Raw genomic sequence first — 26,063 nt, 5'->3', positions numbered from 1 at the left:
AAAGCTACACAAACGTTCCCCTTTGAGGATTTAAAAGCTCTCGTCCAGCGGGCTGTGCCTCTGTGAAGATTCTGACCTGCACATTTTCATATGTACTTTATGCACGACATTGTTTTTTCATGCACTGGCCAGTTTTGAGAGTTTGGGCTTCCATAATATGTCTTCTTTCAGACAAGTGGAAAAAGAAAACCTACAGAATACACATTTACGTTTATTTTACTGAATGTGTTTATTTTACGTCTGTAGATTTGGGGAAGTTTCATTGTTTTATCTATTAGTTTAATTTTCTTAACCAATAGCGTCAGTAGCTTTTACAAACACCGAACTTCCCAGTGTCATTCCCACAAAAATCATTGTTCAAATCTTGATTTATATAATATTGTATTCCTAAACACATTTTTTGATTTAGGGAGTGACAGAAAGAAATGTCCAAAATTCCCTCTGTAAAAAAGAACATTGACTTTAATGTTTCAACCAAATGAAACAAGAATTTTGAACCTTCGTCCAATGTTTACATTTCTATTCTGGGAACTTATGAAGATAATGCCTCATTTGCATTTTTAAACATTTCAGAAAATATAAGAAGGTCAATCAACGGGGGAAATCTCATGTTGATGTATTTTAGTTAAACATGTTTACCCCTTTTATATCTAGCCTACATATCAGACCTGCCCTATACTGTAACTTTTCCAGGGGGTAAAAGATGCAGTAGAATGCAGTATTGAATATATATATATATATATGCATATGATCACATGACTGTCACCAAACAATACCATATAGCTTGATGCAATAAGCCATTTTAAAAACAAATCAAACTGATAATGCATTTTAGTGCAGGATTACATAATAAAATGTACTTTAACAATGAGGATCAAGATTTTCAAGAAAGATTAATGAGATTTTCTATTCTTTTAGGCCCTCATATAAACCTCCTTTTGAAGTGTGTAACTGCCCTCTACTGGCATGTGTTATGTGGATCATATAGACAAATAAAAATAAACTTGTTTTTAACAGAAGGGAAAAGATAATTACATGTTTAAATAGTGTTGCCATTGCCTTCCTTATGTCTCCTGATCTCTTAAAGTTTTCACTAGTTGGACGAGTCATATGAAAGTTGTGATTCACGACGGATATCGACGCAGAAAGTGAGTATGTGAGACAGTTGTGTTTATAGTCTTTGTACATTCAGATATAGAGTAAATGTAATGTTTGATATGGACAGTCAGCTCTAAAGAGTTTGGCTTTTTGCCTAAGGATTTTGATTTGTGAATATAACATTTTGTCAAAAATAAAAAGCTGATTAATCATGTAACTGCTAACAGTGATTCCTGTCCAGACAATATGTTTCCAAAGTAATATAAAGTGAGGGTAGATATGATCAGCAATAAATCCTGTACAATTAACTCCAGTTGTTTTGTGTATGGACAAGACCAAACTAAATGTAAGTGTTTCTGTGAGGCTACAGCTTACATCAGTGTGTTTCTTGAGTTTCTGCACTGATTGATAGTTGGATAAAACCTGTGGTAGTAGTGTAATAAAGGATATCTTTGTGACTTTGTAAAGAAATGTTGCAATATGACCATTTGCATTTATCATAACTTCTGTCCCAAAATAAAGAATAACATCTGCTTGCTGTTAAATTAATCTTAGTTTCACATAAAATGTCAAATGCATGTTTAACATCAATCCAGAATAATTGTACATAAATACATTTATTATAATTTATCCTCTGGTGAACGTCACCTTTGGACTCTGACGTCATGTCGGTTCGGTTCTTGTGTGCATGACAACCGCAGCGCCCCCTCTTAGCAGCCTGCAGTGTTGACTTAATCCGCTTTGTCAAACAATTTGACTCCCTATCCCCCCTCCCCCCACCCCCCTTTTTTAAAATTTAATGTTAACAAAGTTTTTTGAAGCGGCGATTCCCTAAACATGAACCCGAGGAAGAGATACGTCCTGCTGCTGTGGATGCTTGTCTGTTCCGGCGGCTCGACGGAGGCGATCGAGCCGATCAGTACCAGTATAGCGGTGGGCATGGCAGCGGCTCTGACCGGGTTTTTAGCTAGCTACCAGAACATCTTCTACTATTTCAACGAGTGCTGTCGACCCGAGTGGATTGCTTTCAACAAGACAGGTAAGACATCAGTATCCAGCTAACACATTAGCAACAGTTTGTGATGTATTCACACTCAACAGCTATGAACTAGCTTAACTTTAAAACAGCTAATGGTTTAACGTTAGCCACAACTGTCGCATCTTAAATGAGCTATACCGGTACCTAATTATCATAAAATTGTATATAGCCAGCTGTCATACTTTTAATATATCTATTTAGCATCCTTTTCAAACTTCCCAAACATTTCCGATGTTGTGTTGAACAGAGCTCGTCGGTGTTTGTCGCGTTTTTATGACGTTTAAGGAAGTTCTCCAGTGTAAAGAAGCTAATGTTAGCTTCCTAGTCTAGCCTGCTGGTGTAGCTCGGTCTTGTACCGTGCTATTATGGTTGTTATAACTCACAACACCGACTGATGTCAGGAATTAAGTGGATTCGACAATGAAAGCGACACATTTATATTTGTTGTTGCATGTTTTCTTGTCAGCCAGTGTTCTGGTTCACACGTTTGAGCCGTTCACCACAGCGCTGGTTGTAGGGCTCGGTGCTACTCTGGGGCGGACGATCTACAATTATTTACATGAAAGTTGCGATTCTAAATGGATAGCTCTCAATGCAACAGGTGAGCATGCGGATATGTTTATAGAGTTTCTTTTAAAGCGACTATCTCAAGGGACAAACATCTGTAACTTTAATTATTTACATTGACGTGTCGTCGACTATGAAAGTGCCATGACTTGAGTTATTCATCCTCAAAACTTAAATCTAAATGCGAGAGTAAAATGTTCCGAAATCTCCTTTTTAACAATGAACAACGTTTGTCTGAAAGGCCCGTCACACTGGTACACGTCAGGATTTCATTCAGATACAGGGTTTTATTACTGAGGTGTGCCACCTGATCTGACACGAAGGCCACCTCAGCGCAGTGCTGGACATTTACTCAAGTACTGTACTTAACAGTGGTGTAATAAGTAAGTAGCAATACCAGAGTGTAGAAATACTCTCTTACAAGTAAAAGTCCTGCATTCAACTTCTTGCAATTTTGTAGTACCAAAGTATTAGCATGCAAATATACTTAAAGGACACAAAGTAAGAGTCCAAAAGCAGAATGGCACATTTCAATATTGTATAAATGGATTATAACAGGTTGGAAATTCACTTTCGATTCTAAAATGTACCTGCACACTTTATAGATTACCACATTGTTTTTTGGCTGTTGAGTGAAGCAAATCAAGTTGCAACTTGCATGTGGCTGGTGCTAAATTCATAATAATGATAATAAATACTATACTGTTACATACCTGGTTTCGATAACCATCGCTAAATAAAATAAAACAATTTAATTCCTCATGTTCCAGGCAGTCTTTTATGATGTGTTAATGTTCTAATCTTTATGACGATGAACATACGATCAGCTCTTTTTGCAGCCACTAATCCTGTTGACGCTCTGCTGTGCACTCTATAGGTCTCCAGGTTGACCTGGAAAATAAAATGTTTGGACAGCACATTGCGTCGCGCATCATCCTGAAAGCTGTGAACGGATTCATAACCAACGACAACCCGAAGAAGCCCCTGGTGCTCTCTCTGCACGGATGGACCGGCACAGGGAAGAACTTTGTCAGTCAGCTGATTGCTGATAACATTTACAAAGAGGGAATGGACAGCAACTTTGTTCATATGTTCACATCTGAACTTCACTTCCCACATTCAAGTCATTTGGACACCTACAAGGTACGATGACAAATCCAGTTCAGACAGAATCCAGTTACTCTCAAAGGAAACGCAGTGAAATTCTTATGTCTGGTCATATAAATATGCTTGTGTTTCTCCTCAGTCTCAGCTACAGCAGTGGATCAAAGGCAATGTCAGCAACTGTGCACAGTCCATGTTCATCTTTGATGAGATGGACAAGATGCATCCCGGCTTGATTGACAGCATAAAGCCGTATCTGGACTACTACGACAAGCTGGATGGAGTTTCTTATCGAAAAGCCATCTTCATCTTCCTCAGGTGAAAACAGAGCAGTGGCACTTAACACTTTCATTGTTTCTGAGGACACAGAACTACAATCATTTGCTGCTGAAATTCTAAAATGTTTCCTGTAACCCTAACCCTAGTAATGCTGGAGGGGAGAGCATCACACAGACTGCTTTAGATTTCTGGAAAGCAGGGCGAGCTCGAGAAGAGATCGAGCTGAAAGACCTGGAAACATTGCTCTCTCTAGCAGTGTTCAACAACAAGAAAAGTGAGTGTAACATAAATGAATGCTTCTTTGTTTTGGTGTCATTATCAGCGGTGTAACGCTACACACAAGTCTCAGTTCGGTCTATACCAGGGGTCGGCAACCTTTACTATCTAAAGAGCCATGTTGCCCCTCTTCCACCAAATAAGATTTGTCTGGAGCCACAAAACATATTTGATAACACAGCTTATAGATTTAATGTATAGTTATACTATATTTGTTGCATTTATGAAATTACAGAATGACAATAAAAGAAACTGTTGCTATTTTTACCTGTTTAAACAAAAGGAAAACACCAAACTCTTGCGAAGAGAAGGAAACAATACAGTGGCATGTTCAGTCCTACTTTGAAATAAATTAAACACAGAACTATGCAGGACTATTTGAGTCCTCCACATATTTATTGAATACAATAATATGAATATAATATAAAAATACACAAAACAATAAAACATACAATATAAAAATGAAATGAATAAAGAAAGTAGCCCACTTTGAAATAAAAAAAACCGGATAGCTGCAGCCTAATATCTTAAAAATAGACCAGTTTGTATTTAATTCTGTGCGTTTCAGTGTGTTTTCATCCACATGCAGGTGCTGATCATGTCTTTGGCTTTTAAACAATTAACAGCCTCACAAATGTCCCACAACATGTCTTTCAACATCACATTGAATCTGTTTGCTCATTTCTCTCCACATATCAAGAACACAGGTCAGCCAGCATCGTTGACAGGGAAAGCAAATGTATCTGTCCGCGCAGAATTAAACAATTTTCCTCCGAAACGTATCTTTTTTTGGTTTTATCCATGGTTAGCATACCGAGTTAAGCGGGGGTCTGCAACTCAAGATAAGCTACCTGCCGTGAAAGGCACTGCGCCCATAGACGCAGGAGAATGTGACGCATTTTTTAGTTGACGAAATATTAAAAAAAGAAAATGATTTCATGTTCCATGTTTTTTTTGTTGTCAAAGCTACAGGGAGCCACTACAGAGGGGTTAAAGAGCCGCAAACTTTACACGCATACATTACTTTACACGCATACAGTACTTTACACGCATACAGTACTTTACACGCATACAGTACTTTACAGTACTTTACAATACTTTACACACATACAGTACTTTACACACATACAGTACTTTACACGCATACAGTACTTTACACGCATACAGTACTTTACACACATACAGTACAGTACTTTACACGCATACAGTACTTTACACACATACAGTACTTTACACACATACAGTACTTTACACGCATACATACAGTACTACTTTACACACATACAGTACAGTACTTTACACGCATACAGTACTTTACACGCATACATACAGTACTTTACAAGCATACAGTACTTTACACACATACAGTACTTTACACGCATACATACAGTACTTTACACACATACAGTACAGTACTTTACATGCATACAGTACTTTACACGCATACAGTACTTTACAGTACTTTACACACATACAATACTTTACACGCATACAGTACTTTACACGCATATAGTACTTTACACGCATACAGTACTTTACACGCATACAGTACTTTACACGCATACAGTACTTTACACGCATACAGTACTTTACACGCATACAGTACTTTACACGCATACAGTACTTTACAATACTTTACACACATACAGTACTTTACACGCATACAGTACTTTACAGTACTTTACAATACTTTACACACATACAGTACTTTACACGCATACAGTACTTTACACGCATACAGTACTTTACACGCATACAGTACTTTACACGCATACAGTACTTTACACGCATACAGTACTTTATACACATACAGTACTTTACACGCATACAGTACTTTACACGCATACATACAGTACTTTACACGCATACAGTACTTTACACGCATACAGTACTTTACACACATACAGTACTTTACACACATACAGTACAGTACTTTACACGCATACAGTACTTTACACGCATACATACAGTACTTTACACACATACAGTACAGTACTTTACATGCATACAGTACTTTACACGCATACATACAGTACTTTACAAGCATACAGTACTTTACACACATACAGTACTTTACACGCATACAGTACTTTACACGCATACATACAGTACTTTACACGCATACAGTACTTTACACGCATACAGTACTTTACATGCATACAGTACTTTACACGCATACAGTACTTGCGTCCGCAGACTTCTGCGGTCACACACGTGCATGCGGTTCCAGTCATACTACAATCGAGGAGCTGCATCAGTCTGGTGTTCCACACATGCACAGTTCCCGTTAAACACAATTTGACTGTTTTTATAATACTGTAAGTATCTGTTCATCTCGTCCTATAGGTGGCTTGTGGCATACGAGTTTGATTGACAAGAATCTGGTGGACTTTTTCGTCCCGTTTCTGCCCCTGGAGTACCGACACGTCGTCCAGTGTGCCATGGCCGAGATGAAAGCCAGAGGACATCGGCCAGACCGCGGTGTGGCAGACCAGGTGGCGAAAGATGTCGTCTATTTTCCCAAATCGGAGAGAGTTTTCTCCGTAAAAGGCTGCAAGACGATACAAAGCAAGTTGGACTACTACCTTTAATGTCAGCATCTGATGGACGCTGTGTTCGATCACTATGTGCACTTTTTGAACGACAAACCTCTCAGCCAAATGACTAAAGAGAGGAAGTGAAGCTGACGGAACTCTTCAGACTCTGTCTGACCTTGTGGCCGCCTGGAACACTTCAGCAGGCCTTCTCCAATGTTGCATATCGCTTACACTGAATGCAGAGGCCGATAAAAGAGAACAGCACTAGTTGAATGAAAAAATAATAACATTGAAATGTTATCCTTTGTAAGTGATTAAGGAGCTTGATCTCCGCTTGATGTCACTACAGTGAGAGTCTCGAAGGCGGTGTCGTTTCCCCGAGAGCTTCTAAATGACTTGCAGGGTGTCTCTCTGTCTGTGCAACTATGACACGTCACTGTTGTGCATTTTCTTTTTTTTAATGTGTACTCCGTATATATGGATTACTGGAAACACCTGCCTTAAATCTTTTTAATTTCACAATTTGTTTTAATTTTACACATGTCCTTCGTACGCATGAGGCCTTGTACACTATTAAAATACAGCAGTGCAGAAACCTCTGTATATATGTATCATATTAAAATCCACATGTTTTCTGTAATGTGCAGCCACACACTTTTTAAATATCAAATTTCAGTTCATTTGATTCATATGAGTTCTATACACTGTAATTGATTTGGTCCTTAGTGAAATAGTTCCAGATTTTATTTACACCATGTCTGGACTCAATAGTTGGACACTGTGTATGAACTCAGAGCACAGTATCCTCGCAACATAAGATTTTATCAACTTGATTTTTATTCTTAAAAATGCAGACTGTTCAGAATACAACATTTGAATGATCTTGTATATATCAGAGTGGTTGATTATCCGATTACTTTGATTTACAATCCTTTTTTAAAACACAATACTCTGTACTATAGTTTGTCTTTGAAGAGGAGGAAGTCATACTTATTTGTTCCCTAACATTGTTGTGGAAGAAAATGTTCTGGTGGTTTCTCAATCTGACAGTTTGCTGTCCAAACCACAACAAAAGAAATGTTGATGAAATGTTTTCTATACATTTGCTCACAAAGGGTGAAGGAGCTGTAAGTGCACTGGGATGTTGGTGTGGATGGAAAGCCAACACCAGTGCGCTTCTCTGCTGTAAACATCAGACAAACAAATCACAAATAAAATAAAACAAATATTTGGTGTCTCTGTTTCTGACAAATACGGGGGACAATTTATTTGAAAGAAGCTAAAAACCTGGTTATCTAAGGACAGACAAGTTAAATAATCTAAAGTTCATGTGCTTCTGTTTGTGTTTCATGCAATGTACCAAACTGTATTAATCCCACATACATTTGTTCTTCTCTTTGGACTCTAATCGGTTCATTTTGACTCTACCCTGAATACGATGGATGAAAGTGTCAGCTGGAAACTTGGACTGAAATAGAACTTATGTAATAATCAAATAGCTTGCGAAACATTCCTGTGCAAAGTGCAACTCTAAGATAAAAGAGAAAGAAAGTTGTAACATCGTGTGCTGGATGTCTGTGGACGTTGCAGGCAGGTTGTGTCCTTCAGCCATGGAGGGTTGCTTTGCAGTGAAAGCATAAAGCTGAAACAAGTGAAAGTTTTTAGTACAATTAACTCTAAAAGCAGGTTTTGACACAAACTCATGAGTTTGGAGCCTCAAAATATACAATGTACATTTGTGTATGTCAAAAGTATTGGGAGTTATTTGTATACAAGCTGTACCTCTTCTGTATAAACAACGTCGGGGAAGCATCTTTGACGCTACACATTACTTCACACTGAACTACAGCAAAGTCAATCTAGTTAGCTAGATAAAGCTACTCAGAAAAAGTTAAACCACAAACAGTAAAACAAATAATCAAATTGAGAATGTAAACTATAATACAAAAAAGTTACATCCCAGCTAAAAATACCCTTCAATTGAGTTTATTTCAAAAAGTGTACAAAAACAAACAACTATTTCACTTGCACCTTTTTAAACCCTGTGGTGTTATTTGACAGTTTTGTAACATCTGTACAATCTCAACTGCTAATGCAATACAGTTTTGTCAGTGCATATTCCTTTTGCATTGTAACTGTACCTCTAAAGCTCGCACATTTTAATGCATTCTTTCTAACTCATAAAACTGCATAGTTCAAAGTCCAGGTGCACCTGAAAGATATTCTCTTGTGCATTTCCCCCACTTTATTGTTGGATAAATTATAGCAGTTTATAGCTTTGGTCAGTAGAAATGATGATGAGATGACCACACAAGTTGGTTTATCATTAATTTGGCAGTGTGTTATTTAGTCAAGAATCCAAATTTGTGCTCATCCTGGCCGCTGGTCTGAGGCCTGTTTCATGAATCTGTTTGTGTTTGATCCCGCTGCTTCAGATGTCCGGTGTTATTAGAAGCTACAAACCGACCGTCAGCTGCTTCCTTCCCTTTTCTCCCTCGAACAACAGTGTAGTCGCACAATGACACAGGAAGGAAGAGGAAGAAGCTTGTTAGAAAACACACGTGCTATTTCACTTCCACCGGTGAGCTCTGACTTTCTATGAAAGTAAAAGATTACAGTAAACATTTTTAGAATATTATCACAGCAATGCTGATAAATGCTTGTGTCCTGTGTTTCCACTCGCCACCGTGTAAAGCAGGGGTATTCAACTAAAATTCAAAGAGGTCCAGTTAGTCAGTTATGAACCTGAGAGCTGTGTTGTCTGAGCCTAGTGCTCCTAGTCGGGTCTCCCAAGGCAAATTGGTCTCAGGCGAGGGGCCAGACTAAGAAAGGTCAATGATCGATTTTGTAATCGTATCATCTGATCTGAGGCCGCATGTTTTGGACACTCGGGTGAAGAGAGGGGCGGAGCTGTCGACTGATCACCATCTGGTGGTGAGTTGGATCAAGGGGTGGGGGAAGACTCTGGACAGACCTGGTAAACCCAAACAGGTAGTGCGGGTGAACTGGGAACGTCTGGAGGAAGCCCCTGTCCTGGGGATCTTCAACTCACACCTCCGGCGGAGCTTTTCAGACATCCCTTTGGAGGTTGGGGGCATTGAACCTGAGTGGGCGATGTTCAAAACCTCTATTGCTGATGCTGCGGTGATGAGCTGTGGTCTCAAGGTCTTAGGTGCCTCAAGGGGCAGTAACCCTCGAACACCGTGGTGGACCCCGGTGGTCAGGGAAGCCGTCCGACTGAAGAAGGAGTCCTTCCGGGTTATGTTATCCGGGAGGACTCCGGAAACAGTTGCAGGGTACCGAAGGACTAGAAGGGCGGCAGCCTCTGCCGTGTCAGAGGCAAAGCAGCGGGTGTGGGAGCAGTTCGGAGAAGCTATGGAGAAGGACTTTCGGTCGGCACCAAGGTGCTTCTGGAAAACCATCCGGCACCTCAGGAGGGGGAAGCGAGGAACCATCCAAGCTGTGTACAGCAAGGGTGGGACCCTGCTGACTTTGACTGAGAAGGTTATCGGGCGGTGGAAGGAGCACTTTGAGGAACTCCTGAATCCGACTAACACGCCCTCTATGGTAGAGGCAGAGCTGGAAGCTGATGGGGGATCATCGTCAATTTTCCTGATGGAAGTCACTGAGGTAGTCAAACAACTCCACAGTGGCAAAGCCGCAGGGGTTGATGAGATCCGTCCAGAAATGCTGAAGGCTTTGGGTGTTGAGGGGCTGTCTTGGTTGACACGCCTCATCAACATTGAGTGGAAGTCTGGGACAGTAACTAGGGGTTGGCAGACCGGGGTGGTGGTTCCCCTATTTAAAAAGGGGGACCAGAGAGTGTGTGCCAACTACAGGGGTATCACACTTCTCAGCCTCCCTGGTAAAGTCTACTCCAAGGTACTGGAAAGGAGGGATTCGGCCGATAGTCGAACCTATGATTGAAGAGGAACAATACGGATTCCGTCCTGGTCGTGGAACAACGGACCATCTCTTCATTCTCACAAGGATCCTGGAGGGGGCCTGGGAGTACGCCCATCCGGTCTACATGTGTTTTGTGGATCTGGAGAAGGCGTATGACCGGGTCCCCCAGGGTGATACTGTGGGAGGTGCTGCGGGAGTATGGGGTGAGGGGGTCACTTCTGAGGGCCATCCAATCCCTGTACACCCAAAGCGAGAGTTGTGTCCGGATACGAGATCACGGGTACAAGCGGCCGAGTTTTCTCATATGGGTGGCTGGTGTTTCCCTTAGAGATAGGGTGAGAAGCTCAGCCATCTGTGCCACCTGGGCGCCTCCCTAGGGAGGTGTTCCAGGCACGTCCAGCTGGGAGGAGACCCCGGGGAAGACCCAGGACTCGGTGGAGAGATTATATCTCCTCACTGGCCTGGGAACGCCTCAGGATCCCCCAGTCGGAGCTGGAGGATGTGGCCCGGAGAAGGGAAGATTGGGGTTCCTTACTGGAGCTGCTGCCCCCACGACCCGATCCCGGATAAGCGGTAGACGATGGATGGATGGATGGATAATTATTATTATTATTTACTGAATTATACAGATAAATAATACTGTAGATATGTATAATGTTCTTCTCTGGCTGCATTTAGAAAATAAAATGGATAAAATAAATAAAATAGCCTTTGAAAAATCTTAAAATGAAGTGCTTCACTTTTGTTTTCCCTCAAGTAAGGTTTCAGCTCCAGCACTCATGCACTGCTTGACAGCCATCAGTATATGTTTTATGTGTTCCAAATCCAAGTTACAAAAAACAGATTCCCGAAATGTAAGAAGGTCAATCAACGGGGGAAATCTCATGTTGATGTATTTTAGTTAAACATGTTTACCCACTGTAGTGTCTCCCCTTTTATATCTAGCCTACATATCAGACCTGCCCTATACTGTAACTTTTCAAGGCGGTAAAAGATGTGACATGTGTTTGGCTCCAATGCAGTACTGAATTTATTTATATATAATTATATATATATATCTTTTATATATAATTATATATATATATTTTATATATATATGCATATGATCACATGACAGTCACCAAACAATACCATATGGCTTGATGCCACAAAATAAGCCATTTTAAAAACAAATCAAACTGATGATGCATTTTAGTGCAGGATTACCGGCATAAATCCGCTTAATCCGTCTGTTTTTGGCAATCTGTCTGTGAACTATTTATCTATATCAAAGTTTTCACTAGTTGGAGGAGTCATAAGAAAGTTGTGATTCACAACGGATATCTTTTTAACGCAAACAACAAACATCTGTAATTATTTACTTTCATGTAAAGTTTAGAGCCCACATCAACAGTACAATATGTACGTATTTATTATTTTTGTTTGTAAATGTAATGTTTGATATGGACAGTCAGCTCTAAAGAGTTTGGCTTTTTGCCTAAGAATTTTGATTTGTGAATATAACATTTTGTCAAAAATAAAAAGCTGATTAATCATGTAACTGCTAACAGGTGATTCCTGTCCAGACAATATGTTTCCAAAGTAATATAAAGTGAGGGTAGATATGATCAGCAATAAATCCTGTCAATTAACTCCAGTTGTTTTGTGTATGGACAAGACCAAACTAAATGTAAGTGTTTCTGTGAGGCTACAGCTTACATCAGTGTGTTTCTTGAGTTTCTGCACTGATTGATAGTTGGATAAAACCTGTGGTAGTAGTGTAATAAAGGATATCTTTGTGACTTTGTAAAAAAATAAATACAATAAAATGTTTGCCACAATACCCAAACCTGAATGTTGAGACCTGGATGAGAAGAAGGGCAGAGCCCTGCCTCGGTGTCCGGTCAACCCTGACCTTAGGCCTCTGTGGGTGGGGAAAAGAGCCAGTGCAAATACCCTGTTTGTAAGGGTGTAGGGAAAGTGCAGAGTTCAAAGTCACTTATCTATACTTCACTGCTGATCCCCAGTGTAAAGAAGCTAACGTTAGTTTCCTAGTCTAGCCTGCTGGTGTAGCGCGTCTTGTACCGTGCTATTGTGGTTGTTATAACTCACAACACCGACTGACGTCAGGAATTAAGTGGATTCGACAATGAAAGCGACACATTTATATTTGTTGTTGCAAGTTTTCTTGTCAGCCAGTGTTCTGGTTCACACTTTTGATCCGTTCACCACAGTGCTGGCTGTAGGGGTCGGTGCTACTCTGGGGCGGACGATCTACAAATATTTACATGAAAGTTGCGATCCTAAATGGATAGCTTTCGATGCAACAGGTGAGCATGCGGATATGTTTATAGAGTTTCTTTTAACGCGACTATCTAAAGGGACAAACATCTGTAACTTTAATTATTTACATTGACGTGTCGTCGACTATGAAAGTGCCATGACTTGAGTTATTCATCCTCAAAACTTAAACCTAAATGCGAGAGTAAAATGTTCCGAAATCTCCTTTTTAACAATGAACAACGTTTGTCTGAAAGGCCCGTCACACTGGTACACGTCAGGATTTCATTCAGATACAGGGTTTTATTACTGAGGTGTGCCACCTGATCTGACACGAAGGCCACCTCAGCGCAGTGCTGGACATTTACTCAAGTACTGTACTTAACAGTGGTGTAATAAGTAAGTAGCAATACCAGAGTGTAGAAATACTCTCTTACAAGTAAAAGTCCTGCATTCAACTTCTTGCAATTTTGTAGTAATCCTGTTGACACTCTGCTGTGCACTCTCTAGGTCTCCAGGTTGACCTGGGAAATAAACTGTTTGGACAGCACATTGCGTCGCGCATCATCCTGCAAGCTGTGAACGAATTCATGACCAACGACAACCCGAAGAAGCCCCTGGTGCTCTCTCTGCACGGATTGTCCGGCACAGGGAAGAACTTTGTCAGTCAGCTGATTGCTGATAACATTTACAAAGAGGGAATGGACAGCAGCTTTGTTCATATTTTCAATTCTATAATTCACTTCTCACATTCCAGTCTTTTGGACACCTACAAGGTACGATGACAAATCCAGTTCAGACAGAATCCAGTTACTCTCAAAGGAAACGCAGTGAAATTCTTATGTCTGGTCATATAAATATGCTTGTGTTTCTCCTCAGTCTCAGCTACAGCAGTGGATCAAAGGCAATATCAGCAACTGTGCACAATCCATGTTCATCTTTGATGAGATGGACAAGATGCATCCCGGCTTGATTGATAGCATAAAGCCGTATCTGGACTACTACCACAAGCTGGATGGAGTTTCTTATCGGAAAGCCATCTTCATCTTCCTCAGGTGAAAAGCTGAAAGCATTCCCTAATTCTGACCTGTCAAATAGTTTCATTCATAGAAACGTATCAATCCAGTTAACAAAGCGTATCACATGTCTGTTTATAGATACACATTAATAGCAAGCACTGAAAGGAAAAAACAAACAATTCAGAACAGTTGTTTGTAGTAATGCAGTGAGAGAGGAGGAGTCTAAGAATGACACTGGAGGTCTTCACCTAAGTTGTTTCTGCACTTTCTGTCAATTCAACAGTAAAATGTGTGCAATATTATCCTAAATGTAGTCATCCATCCATCGTCTACCGCTTATCCGGGGTCGGGTCGCGGGGGCAGCAGCTTCAGTAAGGAACCCCAATCTTCCCTTCTCCGGGCCACATCCTCCAGCACCGACTGGGGGATCCTGAGGCGTTCCCAGTGAGGAAATATAATCGCTCCACCGAGTCCTGGGTCTTCCCCGGGGTCTCCTCCCAGCCGGACGTGCCTGGAACACCTCTCTAGGGAGGCGCCCAGGTGGCATCCTTACTAGATGCCCGAACCACCTCAACTGGCTCCTTTCAACGTAAAGGAGCAGCTGACTCTACTCCGAGTCTCTCACGGATGGCTGAGCTTCTCACCCTATCTCTAAGAGAGACGCCAGCCACCCGTCTGAGAAAACCCATTTCGGCCGCTTGTACCCATGATCTCGTTCTTTCGGTCATGACCCAGCCTTCATGACCATAGGTGAGGGTAGGAATGAAGATCGACCGGTATATTGAGAGCTTTGCCTTCTGGCTCAGCTCTCTTTTCGTCACAATGGTGCGGTAAAGTGACTGTGATTCTCCCACCAATCTCTCGCTCCATCGTCCCCTCACTCGCGAACAAGACCCCGAGGTACTTGAACTCCTTCACTTGGGGTAATGGCTCATTCCCTACCCGGAGTAGGCAATCCACTGGTTTCCTGCTGAGAGCCATGGCCTCAATTTTGAGGTGCTGATCCTCATCCCAACCGCTTCACACTCGGCTGCGAACCGATCCAGTGACTGTTGAAGATCACAGATCGATGATGCCATCAGGACCACATCATCTGCAAAGAGCAGCGATGAGATCCTCAGGTCACCGAACTGCAACCCCTCTCCTCCACGACTACGCCTCCATATCCTATCCATGAAAATCACGAACAGGATTGGTGATAAAGCGCAGCCCTGGCGGAGGCCAACATTCACTGGGAACGAGTCCGACTTACTGCCGAGTATCCGGACACAACTCTCGCTTTGGGCGTACAGGGATTGGATGACCCTCAGAAGTGACCCCCTCACCCCATACTCCCGCAGCACCTCCCACAGTATCACCCGGGGGACCCGGTCATACGCCTTCTCCAGATCCACAAAACACATGTAGACCGGATGGGCGTACTCCCAGGCCCCCTCCAGGATCCTTGTGAGAATGAAGAGATGGTCCGTTGTTCCACGACCAGGACGGAATCCGCACTGTTCCTCTTCAATCAGAGGTTCGACTATCGGCCGAACCCTCCTTTCCAGTACCTTGGAGTAGACTTTACCAGGGAGGCTGAGAAGTGTGATACCCCTGTAGTTGGCACACACTCTCTGGTCCCCCTTTTTAAATAGGGGAACCACCACCCCGGTCTGCCAACCCCTAGGCACTGTCCCAGACTTCCAGGCAATTTTGACGAGGCGTGTCAACCAAGACAGCCCCTCAACACCCAAAGCCTTCAGCATTTCTGGACGGATCTCCAGCCACAGGGGTTGATGAGATCCATCCAGAAATGTAGTCATATTAAATGTAATTCTAGCAGAATGTAGAAAGTGTGTGGTGTTAGATGCACTGGTTGAGGAGACGTTTTGTTGATGTTACAGTTTGGTGTGTTGGAGCTAAAAGCTGCTAAGAGCAATGGCACTTAACACTTTCATTGTTTCTGAGGACACAGAACTACAATCATTTGCTGCTGAAATTCTAAAATGTTTCCTGTTGTCGATCTTCCTCCTAGTAATGCTGGAGGGGAGATCATCGCACAGAAGGCTTTAGATTTCTGGAAAGCAGGACGAGATCGTGAAGAGATCAAGCTGGAAGACCTGGAAAAATTGCTCTCTCTAGCAGCGTTCAACAAGAACAGTGAGTGTAATAAATGAATGCTTCTTTGTTTTGGTGTCATTATCAGCGGTGTAACGCTACACACAAGTCACAGTTCGGTCTATACCCTGGTTTAGGAGTGGTTTAAATGTGGGCTACGCCGGATCTCCTCCCACAACCTCTCTGCTACTGCAGCACACTGTACACAAACTGTTAGAACCCTACTCATTATTATTCACAAACTAGATTAGATGAAAAACATGGATTATTGTATCACTGTAAGTATCTGTTCATCTCGTCCTATAGGTGGCTTGTCGCATTCGAGTTTGATTGACAATAACCTGGTGGACGTTTTCGTCCCGTTTCTGCCCCTGGAGTACCGACACGTCGTCCAGTGTGTCATGGCCGAGATGAAAGCCAGAGGACTTCGGCCAGACCACGGTGTGGCAGACCGGCTGGCGAAAGATTTTATCTATTTTCCCGAATCTGAGAGAGTTTTCTCTTCAAAAGGCTGCAAGACGATAGAAAGGAAGCTGAAATTCTACCTATAATGTCAGCATCTGATGGCCGCTGTGTTTGAGCACTTTAAAACAAGAAAAGAAAAGAAAAACCTCTCAGCCAAATGACTAAAGAGAGGAAGTGAAGGGTGGAGGGGTGTAGATAAAGCACATTTAAAACATTTTTTTCATCTACAAACAATTTCCCGACCCCCCTGCAGTACCTATTGGATCTATAAATACATTAATTGTTATTTTTATTTTAGATCTACGGGGTTATTTTACACATGAGTTCATCAACAGTCAGAGTTGGCCTTGTACACTTTTAAAATACAGCAGTGCAGAATGCAGAAAGCTCTGTATATATATATATATATATATATATATATATATATATATATATATATATATATATATATATATATATATATATATATATATATATATATATATATATATATATATATATATATATATATATATATTGTTCTGGTGGTTTCTCAATCTGACAGTTTGCTGTCCAAAGCACAACAAAGAAATGTTGATGAAATGTTTTCTATACATTTGCTCACAAAGGGTGAAGGAGCTGTAAGTGCACTGGGATGTTAGTGTGGATGGAAACACATCAGACAAACAAATAAAATAAAATATAAAATATTTGGTGTCTCTGTCTCTCACATTTTAATGCATTCTTATAAGATATATATATATAAAAATATATATATATAAAAATATATATAAATTATATATAATTCTATATATATCTTTTTTTTATATATATATATATATATATCATTTATATATATTTTTATATATATATAGAATATATTTTATATATATATGCATATGATCACATGACTGTAATAAAATGTACTCTAACTAACAATGAGGATTAAGATTTTCAAGAAAGACGAATGAGATTTGATTTTGGGCCCTCATAGAAACCTCCTTTTGAAGTGTGCCACTGCCCTCTACTGGCAGGTGTTATGTGGATCATATATTTAAAAAACAACAACTTGTTTTTAACAGAAGGGAAAAGATAGTTAAAGTTTTAGGTAGTGTTGCCACTGCTTTCCTTGTGTGACATCTCCTGCATATGATATTTGCACTGTACATACAGGCAGGTTGGCACTGAGTATACGTGGTTTTTCAAGCCTGTGGGTGTTGAAGACATGGTGGACATTTATAAACCGCCCCTTCCTCCCACTCATCATTCCCATGTTGGAATATGACATGGCTCAAGACAGGGCCTCAACATCAGCTTTATAGGCTCGCATTACGGTCCCTATTGGGTCAGTTTTTAAATTGTGCCGTATTAGTGCATATTTTCATTTACATAAACAAAGTTACAATCAATCATACTTACAAATACCACACAGTGAACTGGGGCTTCTGGGGCCCCTGGGGGTCTGGGGCCTCGTTGCAGGTAATCAAGCTGTTCATTCAAAGATCATACAAACAAAACTTCCCAGTATTCTTGGCACCTGCTTTAACATCAAATTAATTCAGCTCGTTTGGCAACTTTTGTATTTATAGGGACACGCTCACGAAAGGTTGTGCGACCGGTTTACCTTGCTGGAAATTACCGGCATAAACCCGCTTAATCCGTCTGTTTTTGGCAATCTGTCTGTGAACTATTTATCTGTATCAAAGTTTTCACTAGTTGGACGAGTCATATGAAAGTTGTGATTCACGACGGATATCTTTTTAACGCAAACAACAAACATCTGTAATTATTTACTTTCATGTAAAGTTCAGAGCCCACATCAACAGTACAATATGTACGTATGTATTATTTTTGTTTGTACATTCAGATATAGAGTAAATGTAATGTTTGATATGGACAGTCAGCTCTAAAGAGTTTGGCTTTTTGCCTAAGAATTTTGATTTGTGAATATAACATTTTGTCAAAAATAAAAAGCTGATTAATCATGTAACTGCTAACGGTGATTCCTGTCCAGACAATATGTTTCCAAAGTAATATAAAGTGAGGGTAGATATGATCAGCAATAAATCCTGTCAATTAACTCCAGTTGTTTTGTGTATGGACAAGACCAAACTAAATGTAAGTGTTTCTGTGAGGCTACAGCTTACATCAGTGTGTTTCTTGAGTTTCTGCACTGATTGATAGTTGGATAAAACCTGTGGTAGTAGTGTAATAAAGGATATCTTTGTGACTTTGTAAAAAAATAAATACAATAAAATGTTTGCCACAATACCCAAACCTGAATGTTGAGACCTGGATGAGAAGAAGGTCAGAGCCCTGCCTCGGTGTCCGGTCAACCCTGACCTTAGGCCTCTGTGGGTGGGGAAAAGAGCCGGTGCAAATACCCTGTTTGTAAGGGTGTAGGGAAAGTGCAGAGTTCAAAGTCACTTATCTATACTTCACTGCTGATCCCCAGTGTAAAGAAGCTAACGTTAGTTTCCTAGTCTAGCCTGCTGGTGTAGCGTCTTGTACCGTGCTATTGTGGTTGTTATAACTCACAACACCGACTGATGTCAGGAATTAAGTGGATTCGACAATGAAAGCGACACATTTATATTTGTTGTTGCAAGTTTTCTTGTCAGCCAGTGTTCTGGTTCACACTTTTGATCCGTTCACCACAGTGCTGGCTGTAGGGGTCGGTGCTACTCTGGGGCGGACGATCTACAAATATTTACATGAAAGTTGCGATCCTAAATGGATAGCTTTCGATGCAACAGGTGAGCATGCGGATATGTTTATAGAGTTTCTTTTAACGCGACTATCTAAAGGGACAAACATCTGTAACTTTAATTATTTACATTGACGTGTCGTCGACTATGAAAGTGCCATGACTTGAGTTATTCATCCTCAAAACTTAAACCTAAATGCGAGAGTAAAATGTTCCGAAATCTCCTTTTTAACAATTAACAACGTTTGTCTGAAAGGCCCGTCACACTGGTACACGTCAGGATTTCATTCAGATACAGGGTTTTATTACTGAGGTGTGCCACCTGATCTGACAGGAAGGCCACCTCAGCGCAGTGCTGGACATTTACTCAAGTACTGTACTTAACAGTGGTGTAATAAGTAAGTAGCAATACCAGAGTGTAGAAATACTCTCTTACAAGTACAAGTCCTGCATTCAACTTCTTGCAATTTTGTAGTAATCCTGTTGACACTCTGCTGTGCACTCTCTAGGTCTCCAGGTTGACCTGGGAAATAAACTGTTTGGACAGCACATTGCGTCGCGCATCATCCTGCAAGCTGTGAACGAATTCATGACCAACGACAACCTGAAGAAGCCCCTGGTGCTCTCTCTGCACGGATCGTCCGGCACAGGGAAGACCTTTGTCAGTCAGCTGATTGCTGATAACATTTACAAAGAGGGAATGGACAGCAGCTTTGTTCATATTTTCAATTCTACACTTCACTTCCCACATTCAAGTCATTTGGACACCTACAAGGTACGATGACAAATCCAGTTCAGACAGAATCCAGTTACTCTCAAAGGAAACGCAGTGAAATTCTTATGTCTGGTCATATAAATATGCTTGTGTTTCTCCTCAGTCTCAGCTACAGCAGTGGATCAAAGGCAATGTCAGCAACTGTGCACAGTCCATGTTCATCTTTGATGAGATGGACAAGATGCATCCCGGCTTGATTGACAGCATAAAGCCGTATCTGGACTACTACGACAAGCTGGATGGAGTTTCTTATCGGAAAAGCCATCTTCATCTTCCTCAGGTGAAAAGCTGAAAGCATTCCTTAATTCTGACCCGTCAAATAGTTTCATTCATAGAAACGTATCAATCCAGTTAACAAAGCGTATCACATGTCTGTTTATAGATACACATTAATAGCAAGCACTGAAAGGAAAAAACAAACAATTCAGAACAGTTGTTTGTAGTAATGCAGTGAGAGAGGAGGAGTCTAAGAATGACACTGGAGGTCTTCACCTAAGTTGTTTCTGCACTTTCTGTCAATTCAACAGTAAAATGTGTGCAATATTATCCTAAATGTAGTCATCCATCCATCGTCTACCGCTTATCCGGGGTCGGGTTGCAGGGGCAGCAGCTCCAGTAAGGAACCCCAATCTTCCCTTCTCTGGGCCACATCCTCCAGCACCGACTGGGGGATCCTGAGGCGTTCCCAGTGAGGAAATATAATCGCTCCACCGAGTCCTGGGTCTTCCCCGGGGTCTCCTCCCAGCTGGACGTGCCTGGAACACCTCCCTAGGGAGGCGCCCAGGTGGCATCCTTACTAGATGGCATCCTTACTAGATGCCCGAACCACCTCAAATACCAGGACTCAATATCAATATAACAGAGGACTCCAATGCTAACTTTAGTCCCTCCCAAATTAATCATCTTGTTGATAGCGCTGCAGCCTCACTGCGAATAACACTCGACTCTGTCGCTCCTCTTAAGAAGAAGATCATAAAACAGAAAAAGAAAGCTCCATGGCTTAATTTACAAATCTGCAAACTAAAACAAAAGTCGAGAAATCTTGAAAGTAAATGGCGTTCCACTAAATTGGAAGAATCTCGTTTAGTCTGGTTAGATCATCTTAAAACGTATAAGAAGGCTCTCCGTAATGCCAGAGCAGCTTATTACTCTTCCTTAATAGAAGAAAATAAGAACAACCCCAGGTTTCTTTTCAGCACTGTAGCCAGGCTGACAGAGAGCCACAGCTCTACAGAGCCTTCTGTTCCTATATCTCTCAGTAGTGACGACTTTATGAGTTTCTTTAACGATAAAATTATAATTATTAGAGACAAAATTAATCTCCTCCTGACCTCAATTGGTAATGACTTAACTTCAACTGTTGGAATTTTAAAAACATCTGTAACTCCTGAAATATATCTAGACTGTTTTACTCCAATCAACCTTAACCAACTAACTTCAACAATCTCATCGTCTAAACCATCAACCTGTCTTTTAGACCCGATTCCAACTAAACTGTTTAAAGAAGTTTTACCCTTAATTAACACTTCGTTATTAAATATGATCAACCTGTCTTTATTATCTGGCTACGTACCAAAATCCTTTAAAGTAGCTGTAATAAAACCACTTCTTAAAAAGCCTGGTCTTGATCCAGAGATTTTAGCCAACTATAGGCCGATATCTAACCTTCCCTTTCTCGCTAAAATCCTTGAGAAAGCAGTCGCAAAACAGTTGTGTGACTTTTTACATAATAATAGTTTATTTGAGGTTTTTCAATCTGGATTTAGAGTTCATCATAGCACAGAGACGGCACTGGTGAAAGTTACCAATGACCTTCTATTGGCTTCAGACAAAGGACTCGTCTCTGTTCTTGTCTTGTTAGACCTCAGTGCTGCTTTCGACACTGTTGATCATGACATTCTACTACAGAGACTGGAACATTGTGTTGGCATAAGAGGAACCGCACTAAGCTGGTTCAAGTCCTATTTATCTGAGCGATCTCAATTTGTACTTGTTAACGATAAATCCTCCATGACAGCCAAAGTCAGTCTCGGAGTTCCGCAGGGTTCTGTACTTGGACCGATTCTATTCACCTTATATATGCTTCCTTTGGGCAATATTATAAGGAACCACTCTATAAACTTTCATTGTTATGCGGATGATACCCAATTATATCTATCAATTAAACCAGATGAAACCAATCAATTGGCTAAACTTCAACCATGCCTTAAGGACATAAAAACTTGGATGTCTAGCAACTTTTTGATGTTAAACACAGACAAAACTGAAGTTATTATACTTGGCCCTAAACGCCTCCGAAACGCATTTTCTAATGACATAGAAGCTCTGGATGGCATTAACTTGGCCTCCAGCACCACTGTAAGGAATCTTGGCGTCATCTTTGATCAAGATCTGTCGTTTAACTCCCACATAAAACAAATCTCAAGGACTGCCTTCTTTCATCTACGTAATATTGCAAAAATAAGACACATCCCGTCTCAAAATGATGCAGAAAAACTAGTCTATGCATTTGTTACTTCAAGGCTGGATTACTGCAACTCATTGTTATCAGGTTGTCCAAAAAAGTCGGTTAAGACTCTTCAGTTGATCCAAAATGCAGCGGCACGTGTATTGACTAGAACAAGGAAATGGGATCATATTACTCCTGTATTAGCTGCTCTGCACTGGCTCCCGGTAAAATACAGAATAGAATTCAAAATCCTTCTCCTGACTTACAATTCAATTAAAGGTCAGGCTCCAGCATATCTTAAAGATCTCATAGTACCTTATAAACCAACTAGAGCATTACGCTCCCAGACTGCAGGGTTACTTGTGGTTCCTAGAGTCTCTAAGAGTACAATGGGAGCCAGAGCCTTCAGCTATCAAGCTCCTCTCCAGTGGAACCAGCTTCCAGTTTGTGTTCGGGAGGCAGACACACTCTCCACATTTAAGAGTAGGCTAAAGACTTTCCTTTTTGATAAAGCTTATAGTTAGGGCTGGCTTAGGTTTGCCCTGGATCAGCCCCTAGTTATGCTGCTATAGGCTTAGACTGCCGGGGGACACCTCCCTGCTCTCTTCCTTCTCTCCCTCTCTCTTCTTCTCCCTCTCTTCTTCTCCCTCTCTATCTGTATGCATTTATGTAAATGTATGTTACTAACTCACCATCCGGGGTATCATCCCCGGAGTGTCTGTCTCTCATGTGGCAGGTTGCCACTGATAAAGTTTACGTCAGGATCATGAATCGTGACAGCGCCTGCTGACCTGGTCCTGCTGGACACCGGGAAGCCTTATTGACATTTTCCTGGATTCATCCAAACTTTCTATTTCTTTTTTTTTTTCCAACACAACATAATTTCTGTCAAATGTTGTATTTGTACTATGTTGTTTATCCTGTACACACGACATCTATTGCACGTCTGTCCGTCCTGGGAGAGGGATCCCTCCTCAGTTGCTCTCCCTGAGGTTTCTTCCATTTTTTCCCCTTTAATTTTGGGGTTTCTTTTAGGAAGTTTTTCCTTGTGCGATGCGAGGGTCTAAGGACAGAGGATGTTGTAACCTGTACAGTCTGTAAAGCACACTGAGACAAATGTATAATTTGTGATATTGGGCTATACAAATAAATTTGATTTGATTTGATTTGAACTGGCTCCTTTCAACGTAAAGGAGCAGCGGCTCTACTCCGAGTCTCTCACGGATGGCTGAGCTTCTCACCCTATCTCTAAGGGAGACGCCAGCCACCCGTCTGAGAAAACCCATTTCGGCCGCTTGTACCCGTGATCTCGTTCTTTCGGTCATGACCCAGCCTTCATGACCATAGGTGAGGGGAGGAACGAAGATTAACCGTAGATTGAGAGCTTTGCCTTCTGGCTCAGCTCTCTTTTCGTCACAACGGTGCGGTAAAGTGACTGTGATTCTCCCACCAATCTCTCGCTCCATCGTCCCCTCACTCGCGAACAAGACCCCGAGGTACTTGAACTCCTTCACTTGAGGTAATGGCTCATTCCCTACCTACAGATCGATGATGCCATCAGGACCACATCATCTGCAAAGAGCAGCGATGAGATCCTCAGGTCACCGAACTGCAACCCCTCTCCTCCACGACTACGCCTCCATATCCTATCCATGAAAATCACGAACAGGATTGGTGATAAAGCGCAGCCCTGGCGGAGGCCAACATTCACTGGGAACGAGTCCGACTTACTGCCGAGTATCCGGACACAACTCTCGCTTTGGGCGTACAGGGATTGGATGACCCTCAGAAGTGACCCCCTCACCCCATACTCCCGCAGCACCTCCCACAGTATCACCCGGGGGACCCGGTCATACGCCTTCTCCAGATCCACAAAACACATGTAGACCGGATGGGCGTACTCCCAGGCCCCCTCCAGGATCCTTGTGAGAATGAAGAGATGGTCCGTTGTTCCACGACCAGGACGGAATCCGCATTGTTCCTCTTCAATCAGAGGTTCGACTATCGGCCGAACCCTCCTTTCCAGTACCTTGGAGTAGACTTTACCAGGGAGGCTGAGAAGTGTGATACCCCTGTAGTTGGCACACACTCTCTGGTCCCCCTTTTTAAATAGGGGAACCACCACCCCGGTCTGCCAACCCCTAGGCACTGTCCCAGACTTCCAGGCAATTTTGACGAGGCGTGTCAACCAAGACAGCCCCTCAACACCCAAAGGCTTCAGCATTTCTGGACGGATCTCCAGCCACAGGGGTTGATGAGATCCATCCAGAAATGTAGTCATATTAAATGTAATTCTAGCAGAATGTAGACAGTGTGTGCACTGGTTGAGGAGACGTTTTGTTGATGTTTTCCACAAGTTGTGGTGTATAACAAAAACATATATAATTCGTTCAATGGAGACATTTTTTGCAGCCTTTTAGATATATTTGGTTTCAGTTTGGTGTGTTGGAGCTAAAAGCTGCTAAGAGCAGTGGCACTTAACACTTTCATTGTTTCTGAGGACACAGAACTACAATCATTTGCTGCTGAAATTCTAAAATGTTTCCTGTTGTCGATCTTCCTCCTAGTAATGCTGGAGGGGAGATCATCGCACAGAAGGCTTTAGATTTCTGGAAAGCAGGACGAGATCGTGAAGAGATCAAGCTGAAAGACCTGGAAAAATTTCTCTCTCTAGCAGTGTTCAACAAGAACGGTGAGTGTAATAAATGAATGCTTCTTTGTTTTGGTGTCATTATCAGCGGTGTAACGCTACACACAAGTCACAGTTCGGTCTATACCCTGGTTTAGGAGTGGTTTAAATGTGGGCTACGCCGGATCTCCTCCCACAACCTCTCTGCTACTGCAGCACACTGTACACAAACTGTTAGAACCCTACTCATTATTATTCACAAACTAGATTAGATGAAAAACATGGATTATTGTATCACCGTAAATATCTGTTCATCTCGTCCTATAGGTGGCTTGTCGCATTCGAGTTTGATTGTCAATAACTTGGTGGACTTTTTCGTCCCGTTTCTGCCCCTGGAGTACCGACACGTCGTCCAGTGTGTCATGGCCGAGATGAAAGCCAGAGGACTTCGGCCAGACCCCGGTGTGGCAGACCGGCTGGCGAAAGATTTTATCTATTTTCCCGAATCTGAGAGAGTTTTCTCTTCAAAAGGCTGCAAGACGATACAAAGGAAGCTGAAATTCTACCTATAATGTCAGCATCTGATGGCCGCTGTGTTCGAGCACTTTAAAACAAGAAAAGAAAAGAAAAACCTCTCAGCCAAATGACTAAAGAGAGGAAGTGAAGGGTGGAGGGGTGTAGATAAAGCACATTTAAAACATTTTTTTTATCTACAAACAATTTCCCGACCCCCCTGCAGTACCTATTGGATCTATAAATACATTAATTGTTATTTTTATTTTAGATCTACGGGGTTATTTTACACATGAGTTCATCAACAGTCAGAGTTGGCCTTGTACACTTTTAAAATACAGCAGTGCAGAATGCAGAAAGCTCTG

General features: G+C 41.6%; 3 protein-coding genes across 4 annotated transcripts; all 3 read left to right on the top strand.

Moving 5' to 3' along the window:
• The first annotated feature begins 1,805 nt into the window (after window positions 1-1,805).
• LOC115017168 (torsin-1A-like) lies at window positions 1,806-8,224 on the top strand. Of its 2 annotated transcripts, none has more exons than XM_029445421.1 (5): window positions 1,806-2,137; window positions 3,582-3,847; window positions 3,951-4,126; window positions 4,234-4,361; window positions 6,710-8,224. In XM_029445421.1, the coding sequence occupies exons 1-5, from the start codon at window positions 1,936-1,938 to the stop codon at window positions 6,952-6,954; spliced, it is 1,017 nt and encodes a 338-aa protein (XP_029301281.1). In that variant the 5' UTR covers window positions 1,806-1,935; the 3' UTR covers window positions 6,955-8,224. The 2 variants fall into 2 exon arrangements, with proteins under 2 accessions (XP_029301281.1, XP_029301282.1); XM_029445422.1 differs by lacking the exon at window positions 1,806-2,137 and adding an exon at window positions 2,449-2,738.
• A 4,610-nt stretch (window positions 8,225-12,834) lies between these two features.
• On the top strand, window positions 12,835-16,794 carry LOC115017170 (torsin-1A-like). Its single transcript, XM_029445425.1, has 5 exons — window positions 12,835-13,115; window positions 13,576-13,841; window positions 13,945-14,120; window positions 16,099-16,223; window positions 16,488-16,794. The coding sequence occupies exons 1-5, from the start codon at window positions 12,935-12,937 to the stop codon at window positions 16,730-16,732; spliced, it is 993 nt and encodes a 330-aa protein (XP_029301285.1). The 5' UTR covers window positions 12,835-12,934; the 3' UTR covers window positions 16,733-16,794.
• Window positions 16,795-19,200: 2,406 nt separating this feature from the next.
• Window positions 19,201-25,845, top strand: LOC115017030 (torsin-1A-like). The gene is given in 6 exon segments (XM_029445198.1): window positions 19,201-19,381; window positions 19,842-20,107; window positions 20,211-20,363; window positions 20,365-20,387; window positions 25,124-25,248; window positions 25,513-25,845. Coding segments are annotated over 6 exon segments (993 nt in total). The 3' UTR covers window positions 25,758-25,845.
• Window positions 25,846-26,063: the final 218 nt, after the last annotated feature.

This window comes from Cottoperca gobio, chromosome 12, assembly GCF_900634415.1.
Source record: "Cottoperca gobio chromosome 12, fCotGob3.1, whole genome shotgun sequence".
NCBI classification, from domain to species: Eukaryota; Metazoa; Chordata; class Actinopteri; order Perciformes; family Bovichtidae; genus Cottoperca; species Cottoperca gobio.
Note: the sequence above shows the minus strand (reverse complement) of the source record. Positions and strands in the feature narration are given on the sequence as shown.

Coding starts and splice junctions, on each gene's coding strand:
- LOC115017168 (XM_029445421.1), top strand. CDS start 1,936: ATGAACCCGAGGAAGAGATACGTCCTGCTGCTGTGGATGCTTGTCTGT. Junction 4,127..4,233: donor GCCATCTTCATCTTCCTCAG/GTGAAAACAGAG, acceptor CCCTAACCCTAG/TAATGCTGGAGGGGAGAGCA. Junction 4,362..6,709: donor AGTGTTCAACAACAAGAAAA/GTGAGTGTAACA, acceptor CTCGTCCTATAG/GTGGCTTGTGGCATACGAGT.
- LOC115017170 (XM_029445425.1), top strand. CDS start 12,935: ATGAAAGCGACACATTTATATTTGTTGTTGCAAGTTTTCTTGTCAGCC. Junction 13,116..13,575: donor GATAGCTTTCGATGCAACAG/GTGAGCATGCGG, acceptor TGCACTCTCTAG/GTCTCCAGGTTGACCTGGGA. Junction 16,224..16,487: donor AGCAGCGTTCAACAAGAACA/GTGAGTGTAATA, acceptor CTCGTCCTATAG/GTGGCTTGTCGCATTCGAGT.